Below are 27,282 nucleotides of genomic sequence, written 5' to 3'. Positions count from 1 at the left end.
ACGTCACTGTGTCCTAATCAAGAGCTACATCTCAGCTGGTGACTGGACGTCACTGTGTCCTAATCAAGAGCTACATCTCAGCTGGTGACTGGACGTCACTGTGTCCTAATCAAGAGCTACATCTCAGCTGGTGACTGGACGTCACTGTGTCCTAATCAAGAGCTACATCTCAGCTGGTGACTGGACGTCACTGTGTCCTAATCAAGTTACACATTCCATTTTTGTTTTTATTTTGACACAATCATTTGTCAACGGTGCCCCTCAGATGCACTATGGATTTTAAACGATAGATTTCCCTGGAATATTGTCTTGAAGTAATATATGACATCAAATGTGTTTAATTTTACCACTCTTATACATTGTCCATGGACCAAACTTCCCCATAAAAAAACAATGGTCTGTTCTGTTTTGTGTTTTTGTCCAAAAGTCTTCGTCACATTTCATTCAGTCCTCTTCCGTAACAACCTGTAAGTGAGCCTGGTCAGTCAAATAAAACGTACTAGATCTGAATGCTGCATCTGGTCGAAGTTATTTTTCTGATGTAATGACATCATGCGTATTTTGGGAATTGGAAACAAAAGCCAATAGTGGCCAACACTAGGAGGTCAAATGAGGGCACTTCTGATCAGGGTAACACATGCACATATGGAGATCACATTATTAGACTATAACATATGGAGATCACATTAATAGACTATAACATTCTTTATCATTATTAAGGAAGCAATTGAGACTCCTGCTTATTTATTTACTTTGTTTGGAGAAGGAAGCTCGTTAATCTGAGAATGTTTGTTGAAGGGCATTACCGGAGGGAGAGCGTGCCAACAGACCAACCAGCCTTGCACCCGACGGGCACTAGGACCCAACACGTGTCTGTGTTTCCAGTGGAGGTTTAGGAGAAGGACAGCCTGGGGAAATTCCCACTATTCCGCCTGTTCTCTAGAGAGGATAGAAATACGTTTTGCGTCTTCCAGGCGGGATAACCGCTTAGCAGGTTTTTATAAGTTATTTTAGTTGATTTAATGTGGTTATTGTGAGATGATAATAATTGCTGAAATGTTTAAGAATCTTTTCTAGATATGTATCTCTTCTCATCAGAAGATATATAGCTGACTGCTGTCAATGAATTTTCTGAACTATTCTGTCGTCAGAAAGATAATCACAGTCAGGTTATCAATTAATTTGAATGTAAACAGAAACTTTCAGCGGTATACATTTGGTTTAGTTGTGCTGTTTATCATATTGTGTACTCTGATTACGACCCTATATTACAGCATGGCAATGGAATGCATCAAGAACTGCTGCAAGAGCTTCCTAGGCAAAGGCACTGAGATCGAACAGCAAGGTAGATTGTTCATTTTATACATATAAAAAAATATAGCCTATAGCTATGGGATTTACTGTAGCTCAGCTGGTAGAGCACGGCGCTTGTAACGCCAGTGTAGTGGGTTCGATCCCCGTGGACCACCCATACGTAAAAAAAAAAATTATGCACACATGACTGTAAGTCGCTTTGGATAAAAGCGTCTGCTAAATGGCATACTATTATATCTAACAAATATTTATTGAAGGAAATACATTGATTATAGTCCATCCTTATCGTGTTATTTTCCCCTTTCAATGTAGTCCCGTATTGTCTTTCTACAGCCTAATCAGATCCGATGTCCACTACTTAGTACATTTTAGCAGACGCTCTTATCCAGAGCGACTTACAGGAGCAATTAGGGTTAAGTGCCTTGCTCAAGGGCACATCGACAGATTTTTCACCTAGTCGGCTCGGGGATTAGAACCAGCGACCTTTCGGTTACTGGCACGACGCTCTTAACCACTAAAGCTACCTGCCGCCCTAGTAAACTGAAGTCCCCTCTGTTAAAATAAAAATGGTCTATTCTACTTTGTAGTGATTACAGTGAAGATGCCCCCTGCCAGAGCAATCTCAGGTGGCTCCAGGAAGAGTCTAGGGGTAACAGAGGACTATCTCCTCTCTAAACTCCCCCCGGGTGGAAAAGAGGTTCCTTTTGTCCTCCCCACGTTCAAACCTTCCTACATCCAACCACGAGGATCACGCTACCTCGGCTACCAGCCACCAGGGCTACCAGGGCTGCACAGTATGTACCAATCAAGCAATCAATGTCTTTACTGTCACAATTGGGACATTTTTTTTTTACAAGCACCATTGTCTGAGCTTTTCTAAGAGAGAAAATGTATATCAATCAATGTTTTTATTGCTAAGATCATAATAATGTACATACTGTATTGATTATGGCGATAACCTCTGTGTGTGTGTGTGTGTGTGTGTGTACCCCAGGTTTAGGTGATGTGTCAGGTAACCTCTGACCTCTAACCTCTAACCTCTGTGTACCCCAGGTTCGGTCAGGAGCACCTATGCAGAGAGGAAGGCAGAGCTGTCAGGGGTCAGTCACATAGTCTATAACCCTGACTCCTCCCCCAACATGTCTCCCGGGACAACACGACACAGCACCCTGAAAAATAGCCCCCGGGGCTCAGGATCAGGTGTGTACTGGAATATCACCCTGACCCCTGACCCTAACACTAACCCTAACCCTGTAAACCACTGTACTGTAATATCACCCTAACCCCTAACCCCTAGTGTACTGTAATATCACGGCTGAGAAAAGTCTCTCATACCAGCTCATATTGGTTTATATGTGAGGAGAGAGCAGGACCTCAGGATCAGGTGTAGTTTATATGTGAGGAGAGAGCAGGACCTCGGGATCAGGTGTAGTTTATATGTGAGGAGAGAGCAGGACCTCAGGATCAGGTGTAGTTTATATGTGAGGAGAGACCAGGACCTCAGGATCAGGTGTAGTTTATATGTGAGGAGAGACCAGGACCTCAGGATCAGGTGTAGTTTATATGTGAGGAGAGACCAGGACCTCAGGATCAGGTGTAGTTTATATGTGAGGAGAGACCAGGACCTCGGGATCAGGTGTAGTTTATATGTGAGGAGAGACCAGGACCTCGGGATCAGGTGTAGTTTATATGTGAGGAGAGACCAGGTGTGTACTGTAAAATCAGAAAGAGAAGGTCTCCCATCATCTCCCTAAGAAAGATGAATATTGCATAATTGAGATTTCCCTGTAACTGTTTGCTTGGCTTTCACATTGGGAAAAGTATCTTTAATCCTTGAATACGTCCTTTTGGTTTGATTGGCTTTCAGGTGGGAATATGAAGACTGAGAGACTGACTCTGAGCAAATCCATGTTTGACTTGTCCAACTCCAGCCCTCACGGCCACATACAGGTGAGTGAGGATGTTTATGTAATAATCAAACACCTGTATTATTTAACAACCACCTCCGACACATTCAGTAATGATGCCTCTGTAAACAAAAGCCTAAATCCACCTATGAGCTGACATACCTATTTTTGTCATTGTGCGTCACCGGTACCTTCCGGGGTTTTCCATTGACCGTCACTCACCTCTCAGCCTCTAAAAGACGGCGCAAATCTCTGTTGATTGTGCTGAATGAAGTGGTAATCAATCACAATAATATGTAGGGTTTGGTCAGGGTTGGTCTGGGTGAGGTCCGCTTAGCTGTATTAGTAATATAAGAGATATTGTATCGTAATCGCTAGTCATCAACAATCCATCGGTTACCAGGTATATATTGATAGTGGATTTGTTATGAATACTCGGGACTCGTGTCTCGCCCCAAAACCACGATAAACATTACAATCTATCGTACAGAACCTCGTGATAAATAACGGGATAAACTTCAGTTTCTGATATTACTCCTGGGCTTGCATCCCAAATGGTACCCTTTTCTCTATATAGTGACCTACGGGCCCTGGTCCAAAGTATAGTGCACTAAATAGGACATAGGGTGCCGAGGGGGTTAACCTCCCGAGTGGCGCAGTGGTCTAAGGCACTGCATCGCAGCGCTAGCTGTGCCACTAGAGATCCTGGACCAGTGGTCTAAGGCACTGCATCGCAGCGCTAGCTGTGCCACTAGAGATCCTGGACCAGTGGTCTAAGGCACTGCATCGCAGCGCTAGCTGTGCCACTAGAGATCCTGGACCAGTGGTCTAAGGCACTGCATCGCAGCGCTAGCTGTGCCACTAGAGATCCTGGACCAGTGGTCTAAGGCACTGCATCGCAGCGCTAGCTGTGCCACTAGAGATCCTGGACCAGTGGTCTAAGGCACTGCACATCGCAGCGCTAGCTGTGCCACTAGAGATCCTGGACCAGTGGTCTAAGGCACTGCACATCGCAGTGCTAGCTGTGCCACTAGAGATCCTGGACCAGTGGTCTAAGGCACTGCACATCGCAGCGCTAGCTGTGCCACTAGAGATCCTGGACCAGTGGTCTAAGGCACTGCACATCGCAGCGCTAGCTGTGCCACTAGAGATCCTGGTTCGAATCCAGGCTCTGTCGTAGCCGGCCGCGACCGGGAGACCCATGGGCAGGGATGTAGAGCGTGGCGTTTGCAATGCCAGGGTTGTGGGTTCGATTCCCACGGGGGGCCAGTATGAAAAATAAAAAGATAATGTAAGTCGCTCTGGATAAGAGCGTCTGCTAAATGACTAAAATGTAAAAAAATGTAAATGGTGCCATTTGGGACATTAACTGGACCTGGTTGAAAATAGCCAGAACTTTGTGATTTGATTATTTGTCTGTGTTTTAATGTGTTGTGTTGTTAGTTGCTATCATGCCTTATCGGGGGAAGTTTAGCCACTGAGCTGTTTCTGTGTAGTGTAATATCGGGGGAAGTTTAGCTACTGAGCTGTTTCTGTGTAGTGTAATATCGGGGGAAGTTTAGCTACTGAGCTGTTTCTGTGTAGTGTATTCATACATCCTGTTAATGTCCTGTTGACTTCATGTCTTGATGTCACGCAAGGTTGCCTCATGTGTTTATCATGTCTCTGTGTTTGTCCCAATGTAGCGTTACGACAGTGTGTCCAGTGTCCGGAGCAGCAGTGCGTCGTCCTCCCAGAGGGACTCCCTGGAGAACAGCCGTAGCCTTGGTAACCATTACACACGCGCACACACACACACACACACACACACACACACACACACACACACACACACACACACACACACACACACACACACACACACACAGTTGTAGCCTTGGTAACCAATACAAAGGAGACACTAAGCCCTGACTACAGAACAAAGACAACAATTCACTTACTAACAGACTTTGTTAGAATTTGTTTTTGTGCTTTTTCTTTTTTTGAGGAAATAGAAAAGAAAACAGCCCGTAGCCTTGGTAACCATTACACACAACACACACACACACACAACACACACACACACAACACACACAGCCCCACCAGACCTCCCTGATTCAGTCAGATTGAGATTGTTCTCCTCTGCTCTGTTCTGCTCTGTATTGTTGAGAAAATCATGAAAGGGCAAATCTGTTGACGTTGGTCGATCCAGCGTTTAAATCCTCAGATAACACTGTGAATAAGACTAGATGGGCAGCTTGTCAAACACAAACTGTCAAACACACACAATGTACATCAAGTATTTCACAATAAGCAGATGAATATCCAAACGAACAGTCATGTTCTGTAGCTTAGCTTTAGCCTTAGGCTAACAACATTGTGTTTTCCATTGAGCTGACAAGTCTCTGTGTGTCTGTCTTTGTAGAGTCCATCACGTTGTCTGGGGATGAGAGGGAACAGAGAGAGTTGGGGAAGGTGTGTGTCCGGCTGAGTTACCAGGAGGCCCTGGAGCAGGTGTGGATCACGTTGCTACAGGTACGGTTACAGGCCTGGGGGGTGGAGGGGGCTACCCAGGGGACTGAAGGGCCCATTGTACCTGCCTGCTAGGTGGCTGAATGGGGCTTCTGTCTCAGACTGTTGGAAACCCAGAAATTCCATCTCAATATCTCCTCTCTCTCACAAGTCACTGCTCTGTTAACTTCTGAGAGGTTTTTTACTGAGGAGCAATAATCACTGCTTTGAGATTTTTTTTATTGAGGAGAAATAATCACCGCTTTGAGAGGTTATTTGCTGAGGATAAATAATCACTGCTTTGAGAGGTTTTTTACTGAGGAGAAATAATCTCAACGTAGATACACTAACAAGTAAATTACTTTAAACCAAAGCAAAAACAAGAGGACAAGTCCTGAGACACTTGGCTAGAAGTCCCTGTATAATAAATACACTATGATACCTACTGTAGCCAGACGACCTCTAACTCTGTAGCCAGACATCTAACTCTGTAGCCAGACGACCTCTAACGCTGTAGCCAGACGACCTCTAACTCTGTAGCCAGACGACCTCTAACTCTGTAGCCAGACGACCTCTAACTCTGTAGCCAGACGACCTCTAACTCTGTAGCCAGACGACCTCTAACTCTGTAGCCAGACCTCTAACTCTGTAGCCAGACGACCTCTAACTCTGTAGCCAGACGACCTCTAACTCTGTAACCAGACGACCTCTAACTCTGTAGCCAGACCTCTAATTCTGTAGCCAGACGACCTCTAACTCTGTAGCCAGACGACCTCTAACTCTGTAGCCAGACGACCTCTAACTCTGTAGCCAGACCTCTAACTCTGTAGCCAGACGACCTCTAACTCTGTAGCCAGACCTCCAACTCTGTAGCCAGACCTCTAACTCTGTAGCCAGACCTCTAACTCTGTAGCCAGACGACCTCTAACTCTGTAGCCAGACCTCTAACTCTGTAGCCAGACCTCTAACTCTGTAGCCAGACCTCTAACTCTGTAGCCAGACCTCTAACTCTGTAGCCAGACCTCTAACTCTGTAGCCAGACCTCTAACTCTGTAGCCAGACGACCTCTAACTCTGTAGCCAGACCTCTAACGCTGTAGCCAGACCTCTAACTCTGTAGCCAGACCTCTAACTCTGTAGCCAGACCTCTAACTCTGTAGCCAGACCTCTAACTCTGTAGCCAGACCTCTAACTCTGTAGCCAGACCTCTAACTCTGTAGCCAGACCTCTAACTCTGTAGCCAGACCTCTAACTCTGTAGCCAGACCTCTAACTCTGTAGCCAGACGACCTCTAACTCTGTAGCCAGACGACCTCTAACTCTGTAGCCAGACGACCTCTAACTCTGTAGCCAGACGACCTCTAACTCTGTAGCCAGACGACCTCTAACTCTGTAGCCAGACGACCTCTAACTCTGTAGCCAGACGACCTCTAACTCTGTAGCCAGACGACCTCTAACTCTGTAGCCAGACCTCTAACTCTGTAGCCAGACCTCTAACTCTGTAGCCAGACGACCTCTAACTCTGTAGCCAGACCTCTAACTCTGTAGCCAGACCTCCAACTCTGTAGCCAGACCTCTAACTCTGTAGCCAGACCTCTAACTCTGTAGCCAGACGACCTCTAACTCTGTAGCCAGACGATCTCTAACTCTGTAGCCAGACCTCTAACTCTGTAGCCAGACGACCTCTAACTCTGTAGCCAGACCTCTAACTCTGTAGCCAGACCTCCAACTCTGTAGCCAGACCTCTAACTCTGTAGCCAGACCTCTAACTCTGTAGCCAGACGACCTCTAACTCTGTAGCCAGACGACCTCTAACTCTGTAGCCAGACGACCTCTAACTCTGTAGCCAGACCTCTAACTCTGTAGCCAGACCTCTAACTCTGTAGCCAGACCTCTAACTCTGTAGCCAGACGACCTCTAACTCTGTAGCCAGACCTCTAACTCTGTAGCCAGACGACCTCTAACTCTGTAGCCAGACCTCCAACTCTGTAGCCAGACCTCTAACTCTGTAGCCAGACCTCTAACTCTGTAGCCAGACGACCTCTAACTCTGTAGCCAGACGATCTCTAACTCTGTAGCCAGACCTCTAACTCTGTAGCCAGACGACCTCTAACTCTGTAGCCAGACCTCCAACTCTGTAGCCAGACCTCTAACTCTGTAGCCAGACCTCTAACTCTGTAGCCAGACCTCCAACTCTGTAGCCAGACCTCTAACTCTGTAGCCAGACCTCTAACTCTGTAGCCAGACCTCTAACTCTGTAGCCAGACGACCTCTAACTCTGTAGCCAGACCTCCAACTCTGTAGCCAGACCTCTAACTCTGTAGCCAGACCTCCAACTCTGTAGCCAGACCTCTAACTCTGTAGCCAGACCTCTAACTCTGTAGCCAGACGACCTCTAACTCTGTAGCCAGACGACCTCTAACTCTGTAGCCAGACCTCTAATTCTGTAGCCAGACGACCTCTAACTCTGTAGCCAGACGACCTCTAACTCTGTAGCCAGACCTCTAACTCTGTAGCCAGACGACCTCTAACTCTGTAGCCAGACCTCCAACTCTGTAGCCAGACCTCTAACTCTGTAGCCAGACCTCCAACTCTGTAGCCAGACCTCTAACTCTGTAGCCAGACCTCTAACTCTGTAGCCAGACGACCTCTAACTCTGTAGCCAGACCTCTAACTCTGTAGCCAGACCTCTAACTCTGTAGCCAGACCTCTAACTCTGTAGCCAGACCTCTAACTCTGTAGCCAGACCTCTAACTCTGTAGCCAGACCTCTAACTCTGTAGCCAGACGACCTCTAACTCTGTAGCCAGACGACCTCTAACTCTGTAGCCAGACCTCCAACTCTGTAGCCAGACGACCTCTAACTCTGTAGCCAGACCTCCAACTCTGTAGCCAGACCTCTAACTCTGTAGCCAGACCTCTAACTCTGTAGCCAGACGACCTCTAACTCTGTAGCCAGACCTCTAACTCTGTAGCCAGACCTCTAACTCTGTAGCCAGACCTCTAACTCTGTAGCCAGACCTCTAACTCTGTAGCCAGACCTCTAACTCTGTAGCCAGACGACCTCTAACTCTGTAGCCAGACGACCTCTAACTCTGTAGCCAGACGACCTCTAGCTCTGTAGCCAGACGACCTCTAATTCTGTAGCCAGACGACCTCTAACTCTGTAGCCAGACCTCTAACTCTGTAGCCAGACCTCTAACTCTGTAGCCAGACCTCTAACTCTGTAGCCAGACCTCTAACTCTGTAGCCAGACCTCTAACTCTGTAGCCAGACCTCTAACTTTGTAGCCAGACGACCTCTAACTCTGTAGCCAGACCTCTAACGCTGTAGCCAGACCTCTAACTCTGTAGCCAGACCTCTAACTCTGTAGCCAGACCTCTAACTCTGTAGCCAGACCTCTAACTCTGTAGCCAGACCTCTAACTCTGTAGCCAGACCTCTAACTCTGTAGCCAGACCTCTAACTCTGTAGCCAGACCTCTAACTCTGTAGCCAGACCTCTAACTCTGTAGCCAGACCTCTAACTCTGTAGCCAGACCTCTAACTCTGTAGCCAGACCTCTAACTCTGTAGCCAGACCTCTAACTCTGTAGCCAGACCTCTAACTCTGTAGCCAGACCTCTAACTCTGTAGCCAGACCTCTAACTCTGTAGCCAGACGACCTCTAACTCTGTAGCCAGACGACCTCTAACTCTGTAGCCAGACGACCTCTAATTCTGTAGCCAGACGACCTCCAACTCTGTAGCCAGACGACCTCTAACTCTGTAGCCAGACCTCTAACTCTGTAGCCAGACCTCTAACTCTGTAGCCAGACGACCTCTAACTCTGTAGCCAGACCTCTAACTCTGTAGCCAGACCTCTAACTCTGTAGCCAGACCTCTAACTCTGTAGCCAGACCTCTAACTCTGTAGCCAGACGACCTCTAACTCTGTAGCCAGACGATCTCTAACTCTGTAGCCAGACCTCTAACTCTGTAGCCAGACGACCTCTAACTCTGTAGCCAGACCTCTAACTCTGTAGCCAGACCTCCAACTCTGTAGCCAGACCTCTAACTCTGTAGCCAGACCTCTAACTCTGTAGCCAGACGACCTCTAACTCTGTAGCCAGACGACCTCTAACTCTGTAGCCAGACGACCTCTAACTCTGTAGCCAGACCTCTAACTCTGTAGCCAGACCTCTAACTCTGTAGCCAGACCTCTAACTCTGTAGCCAGACGACCTCTAACTCTGTAGCCAGACCTCTAACTCTGTAGCCAGACGACCTCTAACTCTGTAGCCAGACCTCCAACTCTGTAGCCAGACCTCTAACTCTGTAGCCAGACCTCTAACTCTGTAGCCAGACGACCTCTAACTCTGTAGCCAGACGATCTCTAACTCTGTAGCCAGACCTCTAACTCTGTAGCCAGACGACCTCTAACTCTGTAGCCAGACCTCCAACTCTGTAGCCAGACCTCTAACTCTGTAGCCAGACCTCCAACTCTGTAGCCAGACCTCTAACTCTGTAGCCAGACCTCTAACTCTGTAGCCAGACCTCTAACTCTGTAGCCAGACGACCTCTAACTCTGTAGCCAGACCTCCAACTCTGTAGCCAGACCTCTAACTCTGTAGCCAGACCTCCAACTCTGTAGCCAGACCTCTAACTCTGTAGCCAGACCTCTAACTCTGTAGCCAGACGACCTCTAACTCTGTAGCCAGACGACCTCTAACTCTGTAGCCAGACCTCTAATTCTGTAGCCAGACGACCTCTAACTCTGTAGCCAGACGACCTCTAACTCTGTAGCCAGACCTCTAACTCTGTAGCCAGACGACCTCTAACTCTGTAGCCAGACCTCCAACTCTGTAGCCAGACCTCTAACTCTGTAGCCAGACCTCCAACTCTGTAGCCAGACCTCTAACTCTGTAGCCAGACCTCTAACTCTGTAGCCAGACGACCTCTAACTCTGTAGCCAGACCTCTAACTCTGTAGCCAGACCTCTAACTCTGTAGCCAGACCTCTAACTCTGTAGCCAGACCTCTAACTCTGTAGCCAGACCTCTAACTCTGTAGCCAGACGACCTCTAACTCTGTAGCCAGACGACCTCTAACTCTGTAGCCAGACCTCCAACTCTGTAGCCAGACGACCTCTAACTCTGTAGCCAGACCTCCAACTCTGTAGCCAGACCTCTAACTCTGTAGCCAGACCTCTAACTCTGTAGCCAGACGACCTCTAACTCTGTAGCCAGACCTCTAACTCTGTAGCCAGACCTCTAACTCTGTAGCCAGACCTCTAACTCTGTAGCCAGACCTCTAACTCTGTAGCCAGACCTCTAACTCTGTAGCCAGACGACCTCTAACTCTGTAGCCAGACGACCTCTAACTCTGTAGCCAGACGACCTCTAACTCTGTAGCCAGACGACCTCTAATTCTGTAGCCAGACGACCTCCAACTCTTTAGCCAGACGACCTCTAACTCTGTAGCCAGACCTCTAACTCTGTAGCCAGACCTCTAACTCTGTAGCCAGACGACCTCTAACTCTGTAGCCAGACGACCTCTAACTCTGTAGCCAGACCTCTAACTCTGTAGCCAGACCTCCAACTCTGTAGCCAGACCTCTAACTCTGTAGCCAGACCTCTAACTCTGTAGCCAGACGACCTCTAACTCTGTAGCCAGACGATCTCTAACTCTGTAGCCAGACCTCTAACTCTGTAGCCAGACGACCTCTAACTCTGTAGCCAGACCTCTAACTCTGTAGCCAGACCTCCAACTCTGTAGCCAGACCTCTAACTCTGTAGCCAGACCTCTAACTCTGTAGCCAGACGACCTCTAACTCTGTAGCCAGACGACCTCTAACTCTGTAGCCAGACCTCCAACTCTGTAGCCAGACGACCTCTAACTCTGTAGCCAGACCTCCAACTCTGTAGCCAGACCTCTAACTCTGTAGCCAGACCTCTAACTCTGTAGCCAGACGACCTCTAACTCTGTAGCCAGACGATCTCTAACTCTGTAGCCAGACCTCTAACTCTGTAGCCAGACGACCTCTAACTCTGTAGCCAGACCTCCAACTCTGTAGCCAGACCTCTAACTCTGTAGCCAGACCTCTAACTCTGTAGCCAGACGACCTCTAACTCTGTAGCCAGACGATCTCTAACTCTGTAGCCAGACCTCTAACTCTGTAGCCAGACGACCTCTAACTCTGTAGCCAGACCTCCAACTCTGTAGCCAGACCTCTAACTCTGTAGCCAGACCTCCAACTCTGTAGCCAGACCTCTAACTCTGTAGCCAGACCTCTAACTCTGTAGCCAGACCTCTAACTCTGTAGCCAGACGACCTCTAACTCTGTAGCCAGACCTCCAACTCTGTAGCCAGACCTCTAACTCTGTAGCCAGACCTCCAACTCTGTAGCCAGACCTCTAACTCTGTAGCCAGACCTCTAACTCTGTAGCCAGACGACCTCTAACTCTGTAGCCAGACGACCCCTAACTCTGTAGCAAGACCTCTGTAGCCAGACCTCTAACTCTGTAGCCAGACGACCTCTAACTCTGTAGCCAGACGACCTCTAACTCTGTAGCCAGACGACCTCTAACTCTGTAGCCAGACGACCTCTAACTCTGTAGCCAGACGACCTCTAACTCTGTAGCCAGACGACCTCTAACTCTGTAGCCAGAAGACCTCTAACTCTGTAGCCAGACCTCTAACTCTGTAGCCAGACCTCTAACTCTGTAGCCAGACCTCTAACTCTGTAGCCAGACCTCTAACTCTGTAGCCAGACGACCTCTAACTCTGTAGCCAGACGACCTCTAACTCTGTAGCCAGACCTCTAACTCTGTAGCCAGACCTCCAACTCTGTAGCCAGACCTCTAACTCTGTAGCCAGACCTCTAACTCTGTAGCCAGACGACCTCTAACTCTGTAGCCAGACGACCTCTAACTCTGTAGCCAGACCTCTAACTCTGTAGCCAGACCTCTAACTCTGTAGCCAGACCTCTAACTCTGTAGCCAGACCTCTAACTCTGTAGCCAGACCTCTAACTCTGTAGCCAGACCTCTAACTCTGTAGCCAGACCTCTAACTCTGTAGCCAGACCTCCAACTCTGTAGCCAGACCTCTAACTCTGTAGCCAGACCTCTAACTCTGTAGCCAGACGACCTCTAACTCTGTAGCCAGACCTCTAACTCTGTAGCCAGACCTCTAACTTTGTAGCCAGACGACCTCTAACTCTGTAGCCAGACGATCTCTAACTCTGTAGCCAGACGATCTCTAACTCTGTAGCCAGACCTCTAACTCTGTAGCCAGACCTCTAACTCTATAGCCAGACCTCTAACTCTGTAGCCAGACAAACTCTAACTCTGTAGCCAGACCTCTAACTCTGTAGCCAGACCTCCAACTCTGTAGCCAGACCTCCAACTCTGTAGCCAGACATCCAACTCTGTAGCCAGACATCCAACTCTGTAGCCAGACAACCTCTAACTCTGTAGCCAGACGACCTCTAACTCTGTAGCCAGACCTCTAACTCTGTAGCCAGACCTCTAACTCTGTAGCCAGACCTCTAACTCTGTAGCCAGACCTCTAACTCTGTAGCCAGACCTCTAACTCTGTAGCCAGACCTCTAACTCTGTAGCCAGACCTCTAACTCTGTAGCCAGACCTCTAACTCTGTAGCCAGACAAACTCTAACTCTGTAGCCAGACGAACTCTAACTCTGTAGCCAGACGAACTCTAACTCTGTAGCCAGACATCCAACTCTGTAGCCAGACGACCTCTAACTCTGTAGCCAGACCTCTAACTCTGTAGCCAGACCTCTAACTCTGTAGCCAGACATCCAACTCTGTAGCCAGACCTCTAACTCTGTAGCCAGACCTCCAACTCTGTAGCCAGACATCCAACTCTGTAGCCAGACGACCTCTAACTCTGTAGCCAGACCTCTAACTCTGTAGCCAGACCTCTAACTCTGTAGCCAGACGACCTCTAACTCTGTAGCCAGACCTCTAACTCTGTAGCCAGACGACCTCTAACTCTGTAGCCAGACGACCTCTAACTCTGTAGCCAGACCTCTAACTCTGTAGCCAGACGACCTCTAACTCTGTAGCCAGACGACCTCTAACTCTGTAGCCAGACCTCTAACTCTGTAGCCAGACGACCTCCAACTCTGTAGCCAGACCTCTAACTCTGTAGCCAGACCTCTAACTCTGTAGCCAGACCTCTAACTTTGTAGCCAGACATCCAACTCTGTAGCCAGACGACCTCTAACTCTGTAGCCAGACCTCCAACTCTGTAGCCACACCTCCAACTCTGTAGCCAGACCTCCAACTCTGTAGCCAGACATCCAACTCTGTAGCCAGACGACCTCTAACTTTGTAGCCACACCTCCAACTCTGTAGCCACACCTCCAACTCTGTAGCCACACCTCCAACTCTGTAGCCACACCTCTAACTCTTCTTCCTCTCCTCTCAGTGTAAGGATGTGTACCTCGCTCAGGACAGCAGCGAGCAGCAGAAGATTGGCTTTAAAGGCATCATCACTATGACCAAACCAGTACAGTTCAAGAGCTCCGTCAAGGAAGGCTCTCCGGTAAGTTATTTAGCGCATCCCAACCCCATGTTAGCCTGGTACCAGATCTGTTTGCGCTGTCTTGCTAACTCATATGGTCAGTGATGTAGGAAAGACAACACAAACGGTTCTGGCACCAGGCTAACCCCATTTACTGTACAATGCTATGTCTCCAATCACATCTAAGATAGACTAGCATTAGCCTGGTCCCAGATCTGTTTGTGCATGACAACCACCATAGGAGTTGGCTATATGCCTACAACTCAAACAGATCTGGGACCAGGATAGTCTAGCATTTCCTCACCTATCATAATTCCATGCGGAGCGTTCGAAAATAAACAAATTCATTGGAACAGCGCCGGAGCAAAAATGACTGGAAGTGAATGTTAGCAGTACAAAAAGTTATGTCATCCAAGTGGAAAATAAATGTAATCGTAGCGGCAGGTAGCTTAGTGGTTAAGAGCGTTGTGCCAGTAAACGAAAGGTCGCTGGTTCTAATCCCTGAGCCGACTAGGTGAAAAATCTGTCGATGTGCCCTTGAGCAAGGCACTTAACCCTAATTGCTCCTGTAAGTCACTCTGGATAAGAGCGTCTGCTAAATGACTTAAATGTAAAATGAATTTCAGCTAACTGCTAAGCATACACAGAATAATAACTGTTTACTGTCATTCTACAACCACGTTATGACCTGATGTCCAGACCGCTGGTCACGGTTTCAATGCTAATCCTCTAGAATCAGCAACAGCGCTGGTGGTCCAATGAATGTGTTTATTTTCCGAACACTTCTGCATGGAATTATTACGTCGTCTTAACCTTCTCTGTATTCGACCTTCGACCTACCTAAAACACTGAACCACTGACGATCAGTTACCTAATAGCTTCACATCCAAGTAGCAGTTCTCGCTGCCAGCATCCTCACGTCTTAGACATTGGGCTTCTGTTTGATAGAGAGGAAATGTCTGTTTGGGAGAGATATAAAGGTAATTCTCTCTGGCAGCTAATGTCCTACTAGTCTGAGTGGAGTACCATCCTAATCTACCAGATACTAGTCTGAGTGGAGTACCATCCTAATCTACCAGATACTAGTCTGAGCGGAGTACCATCCTAATCTACCAGATACTAGTCTGAGTGGAGTACCATCCTAATCTACCAGATACTAGTCTGAGCGGAGTACCATCCTAATCTACCAGATACTAGTCTGAGCGGAGTACCATCCTAATCTACCAGATACTAGTCTGAGTGGAGTACCATCCTAATCTACCAGATACTAGTCTGAGCGGAGTACCATCCTAATCTACCAGATACTAGTCTGCGTGGAGTACCATCCTAATCTACCAGATACTAGTCTGAGTGGAGTACCATCCTAATCTACCAGATACTAGTCTGAGTGGAGTACCATCCTAATCTACCAGATACTAGTCTGAGTGGAGTACCATCCTAATCTACCAGATACTAGTCTGAGCGGAGTACCATCCTAATCTACCAGATACTAGTCTGAGCGGAGTACCATCCTAATCTACCAGATACTAGTCTGAGCGGAGTACCATCCTAATCTACCAGATACTAGTCTGAGTGGAGTACCATCCTAATCTACCAGATACTAGTCTGAGCGGAGTACCATCCTAATCTACCAGATACTAGTCTGAGTGGAGTACCATCCTAATCTACCAGATACTAGTCTGAGTGGAGTACCATCCTAATCTACCAGATACTAGTCTGAGTGGAGTACCATCCTAATCTACCAGATACTAGTCTGAGCGGAGTACCATCCTAATCTACCAGATACTAGTCTGAGCGGAGTACCATCCTAATCTACCAGATACTAGTCTGAGTGGAGTACCATCCTAATCTACCAGATACTAGTCTGAGCGGAGTACCATCCTAATCTACCAGATACTAGTCAGAGTGGAGTACCATCCTAATCTTCTATCTCTGCTCCCTCCCTCCCTGCCTCCCTCCCTCCCTCCCTCCATTCCTCCCGTCCTCCCTCCCTCCCTCCCTCCCTCCCTCCTCCCTCCCTCCCTCCCTCCCTCCCTCCCTCCCTCCTCCCTCCCTCCCTCCCTCCTCCCTCCCTCCCTGCCTCCCTCCCTCCCTCCCTCCCTGCCTCCATCCCTCCCTCCCTCCCTCCCTCCTAGGACACAGTCTTCATGGAGACCTTTGTGTTTGCGTTGCGGCTGCAACAGCTGCGTTGCAGTGCTCTGGTCCTCCGGCTGCAGACCCACCACCCCAGGAAGAGGACGGTGGCAGAGTGTGTCCTCTCCCTCAGACAGCTGGGCCCTGAGGAGACACAGCACTGGATGGAGCTCAGCCCCCCCTCCAAGACCCCTGTGAGTCTATAGAGTTATACAGCATAGAAATAGAATGACTAGAAAGTACATTCCAACTCAGGGGCCTTGTGGTTAGAGTGTCCGCCCTGAGATTGAAACTTTGTGGAGTTGGAATCCCTGGCGGAGTCATACCAAACCGTGTAAAAATGGGACCCAATGCGTCTTTGCTTGGCACTCAGCATTAAAGAGATAGATTGGTAAGGCCCAGCGATAGACTAGCGTCCTGTCCAGAGGGTGTACTCGTACATCAAGCTGCCTCACGCTACAGAAACAGGAGATAGACTCCTCCCCCTATGAGCCGTTCTTACTTACTTTACTTTAGAATGTACATTCCTAGCCAACTGACCTCTGTGGGGATGGGGTTATGACCTTGTTGAGAACTGACCTCTGTGGGGATGGGGTTATGACCTTGTTGAGAATGGGGCCGTCTTCATTAGGGTACCGTAGCAAAATGTAAAATGAAAATGAATGTTTGTTATTGGGCAAGGTCAGAGAGTACCTCCCCCGAGTGATTTCTCAGTGTTTGTCTTCGCGGAGGGTGGCTATTGAAATTCAGTCTGTTAGTTTTGTTAATAAATATATATTTAGTCCCTATTTTGTTTTGTATTCTGCGGATTTCATTGAGAAAAAGCCCATGTTTTTCACTCACGAGCCTGCAGCCACTAGTTAGCTTGTCAGTTGACGTTCAAAGTTAGCGCCATTTTGCCTCAGAGTAGTGACAGAGTTCTATTGAGCAGTGACCACTTGTTCATCATGCCTGTGATGACATTCCATTCACTCTCATGCTACATTCTCAGAATAAAACGTCTAACTTTTGAATCATACATGGTAGAGACATGGGGTTTGGACCATTTGTTTTTCTGATGTAATTTTCTATTGAATGGACGTATTTGTATAAACCTTGAATGAATTAATATTTTTGTTGGTGAACAACACCCTGTCATCTGGGAGTATTCTTCTGAGCACTACCCTGTTCTCTGGGAGTATCCTTCTGAACACTACCCTGTCCTCTGGGAGTATCCTTCTGAGCACTACCCTGTCCTCTGGGAGTATCCTTCTGAGCACTACCCTGTGCTCTGGGAGTATCCTTCTGAGCACTACCCTGTGCTCCAACCTGGTCTCAGAGTATTTTGTATTATTCTGTATGTAACTCCGAGACACCTCAATTAGTATGATATGTTATGTTTCGTATGGTATCAATTTGTGGATGTCCATCTTCCATTTTGTACGATATGTTATGAATTAGCAAAATGTATGATATGTTACGAATTCCAATTTGTTGTGGCTAACGTTAGCTAGGTGGCTAGCTGGCTAATGTTAGCTAAGCTAGGGGTTAGGGGTTAAGGTTAGGGTTAAGGTTAGGAGTTAGGTTAAAGGGTTAGGGGAAGAGTTAGCTAACATGCTAAGTAGTTGCAAAGTAGCTAAAAATGGGTTGCTAGACGTTCGCATTATACACCCACCCATCCACCCCGACCAACCACCCTCCTTTCTTTTTTGGCTTAAGTAACCTCCTGTCTTATGTAACTGTACCAAACATAACATATCATACTAATTTGGGTGTCCCCTGGATTTACATTTACACTCTGTCCTCTGGGAGTATCCCTCTGAACACCACCCTGTCCTCTGGGAGTATCCCTCTGAACACCACCCTGTCTTCTGGGAGTATCCCTCTGAACACCACCCTGTCCTCTGGGAGTATCCCTCTGAACACTACTCAGTCCCCTGGGAGTATCCCTCTGAACACCACTCAGTCCCCTGGGAGTATCCCTCTGAACACCACCCTGTCCTCTGGGAGTATCCCTCTGAACACCACTCTGTCCTCTGGGAGTATCCCTCTGAACACCACCCTGTCCTCTGGGAGTATCCCTCTGAACACCACCCTGTCCTCTGGGAGTATCCCTCTGAACACCACTCTGTCCTCTGGGAGTATCCCTCTGAACACCACCCTGTCCTCTGGGAGTATCCCTCTGAATACCACCCTGTCCTCTGGGAGTATCCCTCTGAACACCACCCTGTCCTCTGGGAGTATCCCTCTCAACACTACCCTGTCCCCTGGGAGTATCCCTCTGAACACTACCCTGTCCTCTGGGAGTATCCCTCTGAATACCACCCTGTCCTCTGGGAGTATCCCTCTGAACACCACCCTGTCCTCTGGGAGTATCCCTCTGAACACTACCCTGTCCTCTGGGAGTATCCCTCTGAACACCACCCTGTCCTCTGGGAGTATCCCTCTGAACACCACTCTGTCCTCTGGGAGTATCCCTCTGAACACCACCCTGTCCTCTGGGAGTATCCCTCTGAATACCACCCTGTCCTCTGGGAGTATCCCTCTGAACACCACCCTGTCCTCTGGGAGTATCCCTCTGAACACTACCCTGTCCTCTGGGAGTATCCCTCTGAACACCACCCTGTCCTCTGGGAGTATCCCTCTGAACACTACTCAGACCTCTGGGAGTATCCCTCTGAACACCACCCTGTCCTCTGGGAGTATCCCTCTGAACACCACCCTGTCCTCTGGGAGTATCCCTCTGAACACCACCCTGTCCTCTGGGAGTATCCCTCTGAACACCACCCTTGTCCTCTGGGAGTATCCCTCTGAACACCACCCTGTCCTCTGGGAGTATCCCTCTGAATACCACCCTGTCCTCTGGGAGTATCCCTCTGAACACCACCCTGTCCTCTGGGAGTATCCCTCTGAACACCACCCTGTCCTCTGGGAGTATCCCTCTGAACACCACCCAGTCCGCTGGGAGTATCCCTCTCAACACTACCCTGTCCCCTGGGAGTATCCCTCTCAACACTACCCTGTCCTCTGGGAGTATCCCTCTGAACACTACTCAGTCCTCTGGGAGTATCCCTCTGAACACTACCCTGTCCCCTGGGAGTATCCCTCTCAACACTACCCTGTCCTCTGGGAGTATCCCTCTGAACACTACTCAGTCCTCTGGGAGTATCCCTCTGAACACTACCCTGTCCCCTGGGAGTATCCCTCTCAACACTACCCTGTCCTCTGGGAGTATCCCTCTCAACACTACCCTGTCCTCTGGGAGTATCCCTCTGAACACTACTCAGTCCTCTGGGAGTATCGTCCTGGCCCCAGCTGTTCCTTTCTTTCTCCCATGTACTTCCCAACTGTGACGCACTGGCTTATTTGCAGTTTCTTAAGTCGCCCAACCGAGCCCTTAGATAACACAGGCCTTAGACAGAGTCATACCTAAGAGCTTTCCTTTTTGTTGTATCCTTGTTTCTGAAATAGACTAACCTGTTATATGAAGAGTGTGTATTTGAAACAGTGGATGCAATAAAAATGCATCTTTAGAAAAAGCTTTGTGGGCTTATTATGTGGAGAGTGTAAATGTAATGTAAATGAGAGTTGTTGATGGAGGTTATAGGCAGTAGCACTGTAAGGCAGGTGATTTAGAAACGGTTAGAAACAATTGATGCAATAATATTATTTAGAAGTAGCCTTGTGTAATAATGTGAACGGTTTAGAATGGACATTAGAGGCATCTGATGTACAGATGTAGTATCTTAACTTGAGCCAGTTAATTTGAGCTGCAGCAGGAAAATGTGAATTATTATGTGGATTATAATTAATTGACTTTTTGTATGGGGTTGATACAAATTACAAACTTCAGAAACCTTTTTAAACCTCAAAAAATACACTACAAGTTTTACATTTCCTGCATTGCAGGACATTTCTCCTGCAACAGGGTGATCAAATTAAGATCCTACACCGGTGTATACACAGTCCAGGAAGTTTAAGAAAGGTTATTGACTGTACTTACCGTAACAGGAAATGTCCTTGTACATATTGTTGTTGTCATGCCTCAACATGTCCGTCATGTGGCAGAAATGGGTCAGTGGTCCAGTGGCTGGCCTCTGAAAGGAGAAGCAGGAGAACTGGGTCACTTGGACCATTACACGCTGTTGGTCCTTACAATGGTAATGTCATGCTAATGTTATGAAAGAACCCACTCTCTGTTGCGTATCAAATGGCACCCTATTCCCTATTAATAAATAAATAAAATATCCCAATGCCCCAGGGCAGTGATTGGGGACATTGCCCTGTGTAGGGCGGCAGGTAGCTTAGTGGTTAAGAGCGTTGTGCCAGTAACCGAAAGGTCGCTGGTTCTAATCCCTAAGCCGACTAGGTGAAAAATCTGTCGATGTGCCCTTGAGCAAGGCACTTAACCCTAATTGCTCCTGTAAGTCGCTCTGGATAAGAGTGTCTTCTAAATGACCAATTTATTTTATTATAATTTATTTAGGGTGCCGTCTTTCGGATGGGACGTTAAACTGGTGACCTGACTCTCTGTGGTCACTAAAGATCCCATGGCTTCCAATTGGCTCATTCATCCCCCCCCTCCTCTCCCCTGTAAACTATTCCTCAGGTCGTTGCTGTAAATGAGAACGCGTTCTCAGTCAACATACCTGTTAAAATAAAGGTAAAATTAGATGTAGTGCAGTACTTTTGACCAGAGCCCTATGGAACCTGGTCAACGGTACTGCAGTAAATAGGGAGCTGAGCTTTGTACTCGTGAATCAATTTATGATTGTGTTTAAAGACTATGATTAAATAAATAGTGGGGATGTTCTGGGGATGCATACGGTTACGATTCTGCAAAATGTTGTGATAACACATGTTTACAGGACATCTACAGTGAGCTCCAAAAGTATTGGGGACAGTGAAACATTTGTTGTTATTTTGGCTCTGTACTCCAGCACTTTGGATTTGAAATGATACAATTGAGGTTAACGTGCAGACCGTCAGATTTAATTTGAGGGTATTTCCATCCATATCGGGTGAACCGTTTAGAAATTACAGCACTTTTTGTCCGAAGTCCCCCCATTTTAAGGGACTAAAAGTATTGGGACAAATTCACTTATATGTGTATTAAAGTAGTCAAAAGTTAAGTATTTTGTCCCATATTAACAGCACGCAATGGTTACATTAAGCTTGTGACTCTACAAATGTGTTGTAAACATTTGCTGTTGTTTTGGTTGTGTTTCAGATTATTTTCTGCCCAATAGAAATGAATGGTAAATAATGTATTGTCATTTTGGAGTCACTTTTATTGTAGATAAGAATATAATATGTTTCTAAACACTTCTACATTAAATGTGGATGCTACCATGATTACGGATAGTCCTGAATGAATCGTGAATAATGGTGAGTGAGAAAATTACAGACAGAAAACGACGCTGTTTTGTTTCTGCGGTCCAGAAGTCAGACACAAATCGTCATTATGCTCTCTCAGAAAAGAGACATCCAATTTTTCCTAGAAAACAAGCACATGTTGTTAGACCATATCATTTAGTCTATCACTTTAAGGTACACATAAACAGCACAAACAAGAACAGAACATACAATTCCTTTCGGTTAACTCATAAAAACGCCAACAAAAAGATGGTGGAATTTTCACTATCTTCTTCAAATTTGTACTCCTTCAAACCAATCCAGGTTACACACAGAAGCAATAAGTACTTTAGTATCACGTTGTTGTTACGCTGTTACCTAGTCTCACGTTACCATACCTCCAAATCACGTTGTTGTCACGCTGTTACCTAGTCTCACGTTACCATACCTCCAAATCACGTTGTTACGCTGTTACCTAGTCTCACGTTACCATACCTCCAAATCACGTTGTTACGCTGTTACCTAGTCTCACGTTACCATTCCTCCAAATCACGTTGTTGTCACGCTGCTACCTAGTCTCACGTTACCATTCCTCCAAATCACGTTGTTACGCTGTTACCTAGTCTCACGTTACCATTCCTCCAAATCACGTTGTTGTCACGCTGCTACCTAGTCTCACGTTACCATTCCTCCAAATCACGTTGTTGTCACGCTGTTACCTAGTCTCACGTTACCATACCTCCAAATCACGTTGTTGTCACGCTGTTACCTAGTCTCACGTTACCATACCTCCAAATCACGTTGTTGTCACGCTGCTACCTAGTCTCACGTTACCATACCTCCAAATCACGTTGTTGTCACGCTGCTACCTAGTCTCACGTTACCATACCTCCAAATCACGTTGTCTCACTGCTTCCTAGTCTCACGTTACCATTCCTCCAAATCACGTTGTCTCACTGCTACCTAGTCTCACGTTACCATTCCTCCAAATCACGTTGTTGTCACGCTGTTACCTAGTCTCACGTTACCATACCTCCAAATCACGTTGTTGTCACGCTGTTACCTAGTCTCACGTTACCATACCTCCAAATCACGTTGTTGTTACGCTGCTTCCTAGTCTCACGTTACCATACCTCCAAATCACGTTGTTGTCACGCTGCTACCTAGTCTTACGTTACCATTCTTCCAAATCACGTTGTTGTCACGCTGCTACCTAGTCTCACGTTACCATACCTCCAAATCACGTTGTCACGCTGTTACCTAGTCTCACGTTACCATTCCTCCAAATCACGTTGTTGTCACGCTACTACCTAGTCTCACGTTACCATACCTCCAAATCACGTTGTTGTCACGCTGCTACCTAGTCTTACGTTACCATACCTCCAAATCACGTTGTTGTCACGCTGTTACCTAGTCTCACGTTACCATACCTCCAAATCACGTTGTTGTCACGCTGTTACCTAGTCTCACGTTACCATACCTCCAAATCACGTTGTTGTCACGCTGCTACCTAGTCTCACGTTACCATACCTCCAAATCACGTTGTTGTCACGCTGCTACCTAGTCTCACGTTACCATACCTCCAAATCACGTTGTCTCACTGCTTCCTAGTCTCACGTTACCATTCCTCCAAATCACGTTGTCTCACTGCTACCTAGTCTCACGTTACCATTCCTCCAAATCACGTTGTTGTCACGCTGTTACCTAGTCTCACGTTACCATACCTCCAAATCACGTTGTTGTCACGCTGTTACCTAGTCTCACGTTACCATACCTCCAAATCACGTTGTTGTTACGCTGCTTCCTAGTCTCACGTTACCATACCTCCAAATCACGTTGTTGTCACGCTGCTACCTAGTCTCGCGTTACCATTCCTCCAAATCACGTTGTTACGCTGTTACCTAGTCTCACGTTACCATACCTCCAAATCACGTTGTCACGCTACTACCTAGTCTCACGTTACCATTCCTCCAAATCACGTTGTCACGCTGCTACCTAGTCTCACGTTACCATTCCTCCAAATCACGTTGTTGTCACGCTACTACCTAGTCTCACGTTACCATACCTCCAAATCACGTTGTTGTCACGCTGCTACCTAGTCTTACGTTACCATTCTTCCAAATCACGTTGTTGTCACGCTGCTACCTAGTCTCACGTTACCATACCTCCAAATCACGTTGTCACGCTGTTACCTAGTCTCACGTTACCATTCCTCCAAATCACGTTGTTGTCACGCTACTACCTAGTCTCACGTTACCATACCTCCAAATCACGTTGTTGTCACGCTGCTACCTAGTCTCACGTTACCATACCTCCAAATCACGTTGTTGTCACGCTGTTACCTAGTCTCACGTTACCATACCTCCAAATCACGTTGTTGTCACGCTGCTACCTAGTCTCACGTTACCATACCTCCAAATCACGTTGTTGTCACGCTGTTACCTAGTCTCACGTTACCATACCTCCAAATCACGTTGTCACGCTGTTACCTAGTCTCACGTTACCATACCTCCAAATCACGTTGTTACGCTGTTACCTAGTCTCACGTTACCATACCTCCAAATCACGTTGTTGTCACGCTGCTACCTAGTCTCACGTTACCATACCTCCAAATCACGTTGTTACGCTGTTACCTAGTCTCGCGTTACCATACCTCCAAATCACGTTGTTACGCTGTTACCTAGTCTCACGTTACCATACCTCCAAATCACGTTGTCACGCTGTTACCTAGTCTCACGTTACCATACCTCAAAATCACGTTGTTACGCTGTTACCTAGTCTCACGTTACCATACCTCCAAATCACGTTGTCACGCTGTTACCTAGTCTCACGTTACCATACCTCAAAATCACATTGTTACGCTGCTACCTAGTCTCGCGTTACCATACCTCAAAATCACATTGTTGTCACGCAGCATTAGCTGCCTAACCAAGTACAGGCATTTGGGATGGCACCAGTGTGTTTCAATTGGGATGGCACCAGTGTGTTTCCATTTGGGATGGCACCAGTGTGTTTCCATTTGGGATGGCACCAGTGTGTTTCCATTTGGGATGGCACCAGTGTGTTTCCATTTGGGATGGCACCAGTGTGTTTCCATTTGGGATGGCACCAGTGTGTTTCCATTTGGGATGGCACCAGTGTGTTTCCATTTGGGATGGCACCAGTGTGTTTCCATTTGGGATGGCACCAGTGTGTTTCCATTTGGGATGGCACCAGTGTGTTTAGCAATATTACATTTTTTGTCATTTAGCAGACGCTCTTATCCAGAGCGACTTACAGTTAGTGAGTGCATACATTTTCATACTGGCCCCCCGTGGGAAACGAACCCACAACCCTGGCGTTGCAAGCGCCATGCTCTACCAACTGAGCTACAGGGGACTTATGAAGTTGTTGAGGTTGTTGGTAGGAAATGTTTCCCGTCTCCAGTGTCTGATGTTCTCCTCCTCTTCCTCTGTCTCCAGTGTCTGATGTTCTCCTCCTCTTCCTCTGTCTCCAGTGTCTGATGTTCTCCTCCTCTTCCTCTGTCTCCAGTGTCTGATGTTCTCCCTCCTCTTCCTCTGTCTCCAGTGTCTGATGTTCTCCTCCTCTTCCTCTGTCTCCAGTGTCTGATGTTCTCCTCCTCTTCCTCTGTCTCCAGTGTCTGATGTTCTCCTCCTCTTCCTCTGTCTCCAGTGTCTGATGTTCTCCTCCTCTTCCTCTGTCTCCAGTGTCTGATGTTCTCCTCCTCTTCCTCTGTCTCCAGTGTCTGATGTTCTCCTCTTCCTCTGTCTCCAGTGTCTGATGTTCTCCTCTTCCTCTGTCTCCAGTGTCTGATGTTCTCCTCTTCCTCCGTCTCCAGTGTCTGATGTTCTCCTCTGTCTCCAGTGTCTGATGTTCTCCTCTTCCTCTGTCTCCAGTGTCTGATGTTCTCCTCTTCCTCTGTCTCCAGTGTCTGATGTTCTCCTCTTCCTCTGTCTCCAGTGTCTGATGTTCTCCTCCTCTTCCTCTGTCTCCAGTGTCTGATGTTCTCCTCTTCCTCTGTCTCCAGTGTCTGATGTTCTCCTCTTCCTCTGTCTCCAGTGTCTGATGTTCTCCTCTTCCTCTGTCTCCAGTGTCTGATGTTCTCCTCTTCCTCTGTCTCCAGTGTCTGATGTTCTCCTCTTCCTCCGTCTCCGGTGTCTGATGTTCTCCTCTTCCTCCGTCTCCGGTGTCTGATGTTCTCCTCTACTTCCTCCCTGTTTCTCCAGGTGTGTCATGCTGAGCTGCACCTGGCCACCTGTTTCCAACCTGTTAACGGATGCATCCAACTGCAGGTCCTCGCTGCCCAGAACCTCCCAGCTCCACTCAGGCAGGGTAGGTGTCTACTCCACCTGACCAGACCTGGGTTCAAAATATTATTAGAAAAAATGTAGCTGTGATCGATTGAACCAACCCTGGCCACCACCAGGCACTCCGGGCAGGCTACAGCAGCAATGTTTTTGAAAGATTTCAAATAGTATTTGAACCCAGGTCTGGATCTGACCACCAAACACCATTCACTTACGTCATTCTTTGAAACATTTGAAATTCTTTGAATGAAGAGTAGTCTAGAGTGGCCATCCTTACAAATCCCGTCTGGTACATGAGAAGCCTGGGCATGCGAGGCTAATGAGTAGCCATTTTGTTTGTGTGTGTCCCCCCTCCCAGCGTTCTTTGTGAAGATAGAGATGCAGCAGCTGGGCAGGGTGGTGATGGAGAAGAAGACTCATGCCCTGAAGTCCTCCGGAGGTCAGCTGACCTGGACCGAGTCTTTCTACTTCCCCTTAGCTCAGGACCAGAGCTTCCTGCTGTCAGTCAAACTCTACAGCCGCCGCTCTGTCAGACGGAAACGCTACCTCGGACAGGTGATAATGGCTTAACGTATCTGTATGACTGTTTGTTGTTGTTGTTGTTGTTGTACTACTACTCAATAATTACTAACTCAGGTTGCCACTATCCATGTTCTCTGCCTATCTTTACTAACTCAGGTTGCCACTATCCATGTTCTCTGCCTATCTTTACTAACTCAGGTTGCCACTATCCATGTTCTCTGCCTATCTCGCTGTCACACACACAATTAACCACGTGGAACGTTTGCGTTCTAAGAATAGGCCTGTTACATAACTTTCATAACTGCTTCTGCAGGTTCACCTTGGCTTCGACAGCCCAACGCAGGAAGCAGCAGAGCAGTGGAGGGACAGCATGTCTCACCCTGAGAAGGTGATTGCTGTATGGCACAGACTCAACGGGTCCTGAAACGCCTGTAGAAACTCACACAGCCTTCATTCCAAATGGCACCCTATTTCAGGGGTTCTCAAAGTGGGGTCTACGGATGTACTGCAGGGAGTCCGCGGCCACAACTAAAAATATATATTTAAAAAAATATTTAAAAAAACAAACATTTCTATTGAATTTTACGAACAAAAACAGGTTAAACACATTTTGGCATAGGGATCTGTGGAATACGTTTACAGTGTGTAATATAATGTTATATTATTAACCTACAATTTATGTTCTTAAAGGCCCAGTGCAGTCAAAAACGTGATTTTCCTGTGTTTTACATATGAGGTTAGAATAATACTGTGAAA

At 47.3% G+C, this 27,282-nt stretch overlaps 1 protein-coding gene across 1 annotated transcript; it reads left to right on the top strand.

Annotated features, from left to right (window-relative positions):
* The first annotated feature begins 921 nt into the window (after positions 1-921).
* Positions 922-27,282, top strand: LOC121544546 (tandem C2 domains nuclear protein). Its single transcript, XM_041854487.1, has 12 exons — positions 922-994; positions 1,275-1,345; positions 1,902-2,108; positions 2,368-2,514; positions 3,182-3,264; positions 4,907-4,988; positions 5,626-5,735; positions 14,135-14,251; positions 16,366-16,557; positions 25,924-26,029; positions 26,363-26,559; positions 26,840-27,282. Exons 2-12 carry the CDS (start codon positions 1,276-1,278, stop codon positions 26,948-26,950), a joined length of 1,422 nt encoding a protein of 473 aa, XP_041710421.1. The 5' UTR covers positions 922-994; position 1,275; the 3' UTR covers positions 26,951-27,282.

Source organism: Coregonus clupeaformis, chromosome 29 (genome assembly GCF_020615455.1).
Source record: "Coregonus clupeaformis isolate EN_2021a chromosome 29, ASM2061545v1, whole genome shotgun sequence".
NCBI lineage: Eukaryota > Metazoa > Chordata > Actinopteri > Salmoniformes > Salmonidae > Coregonus > Coregonus clupeaformis.
This window is presented reverse-complemented; position numbering and strand designations above follow the sequence as displayed.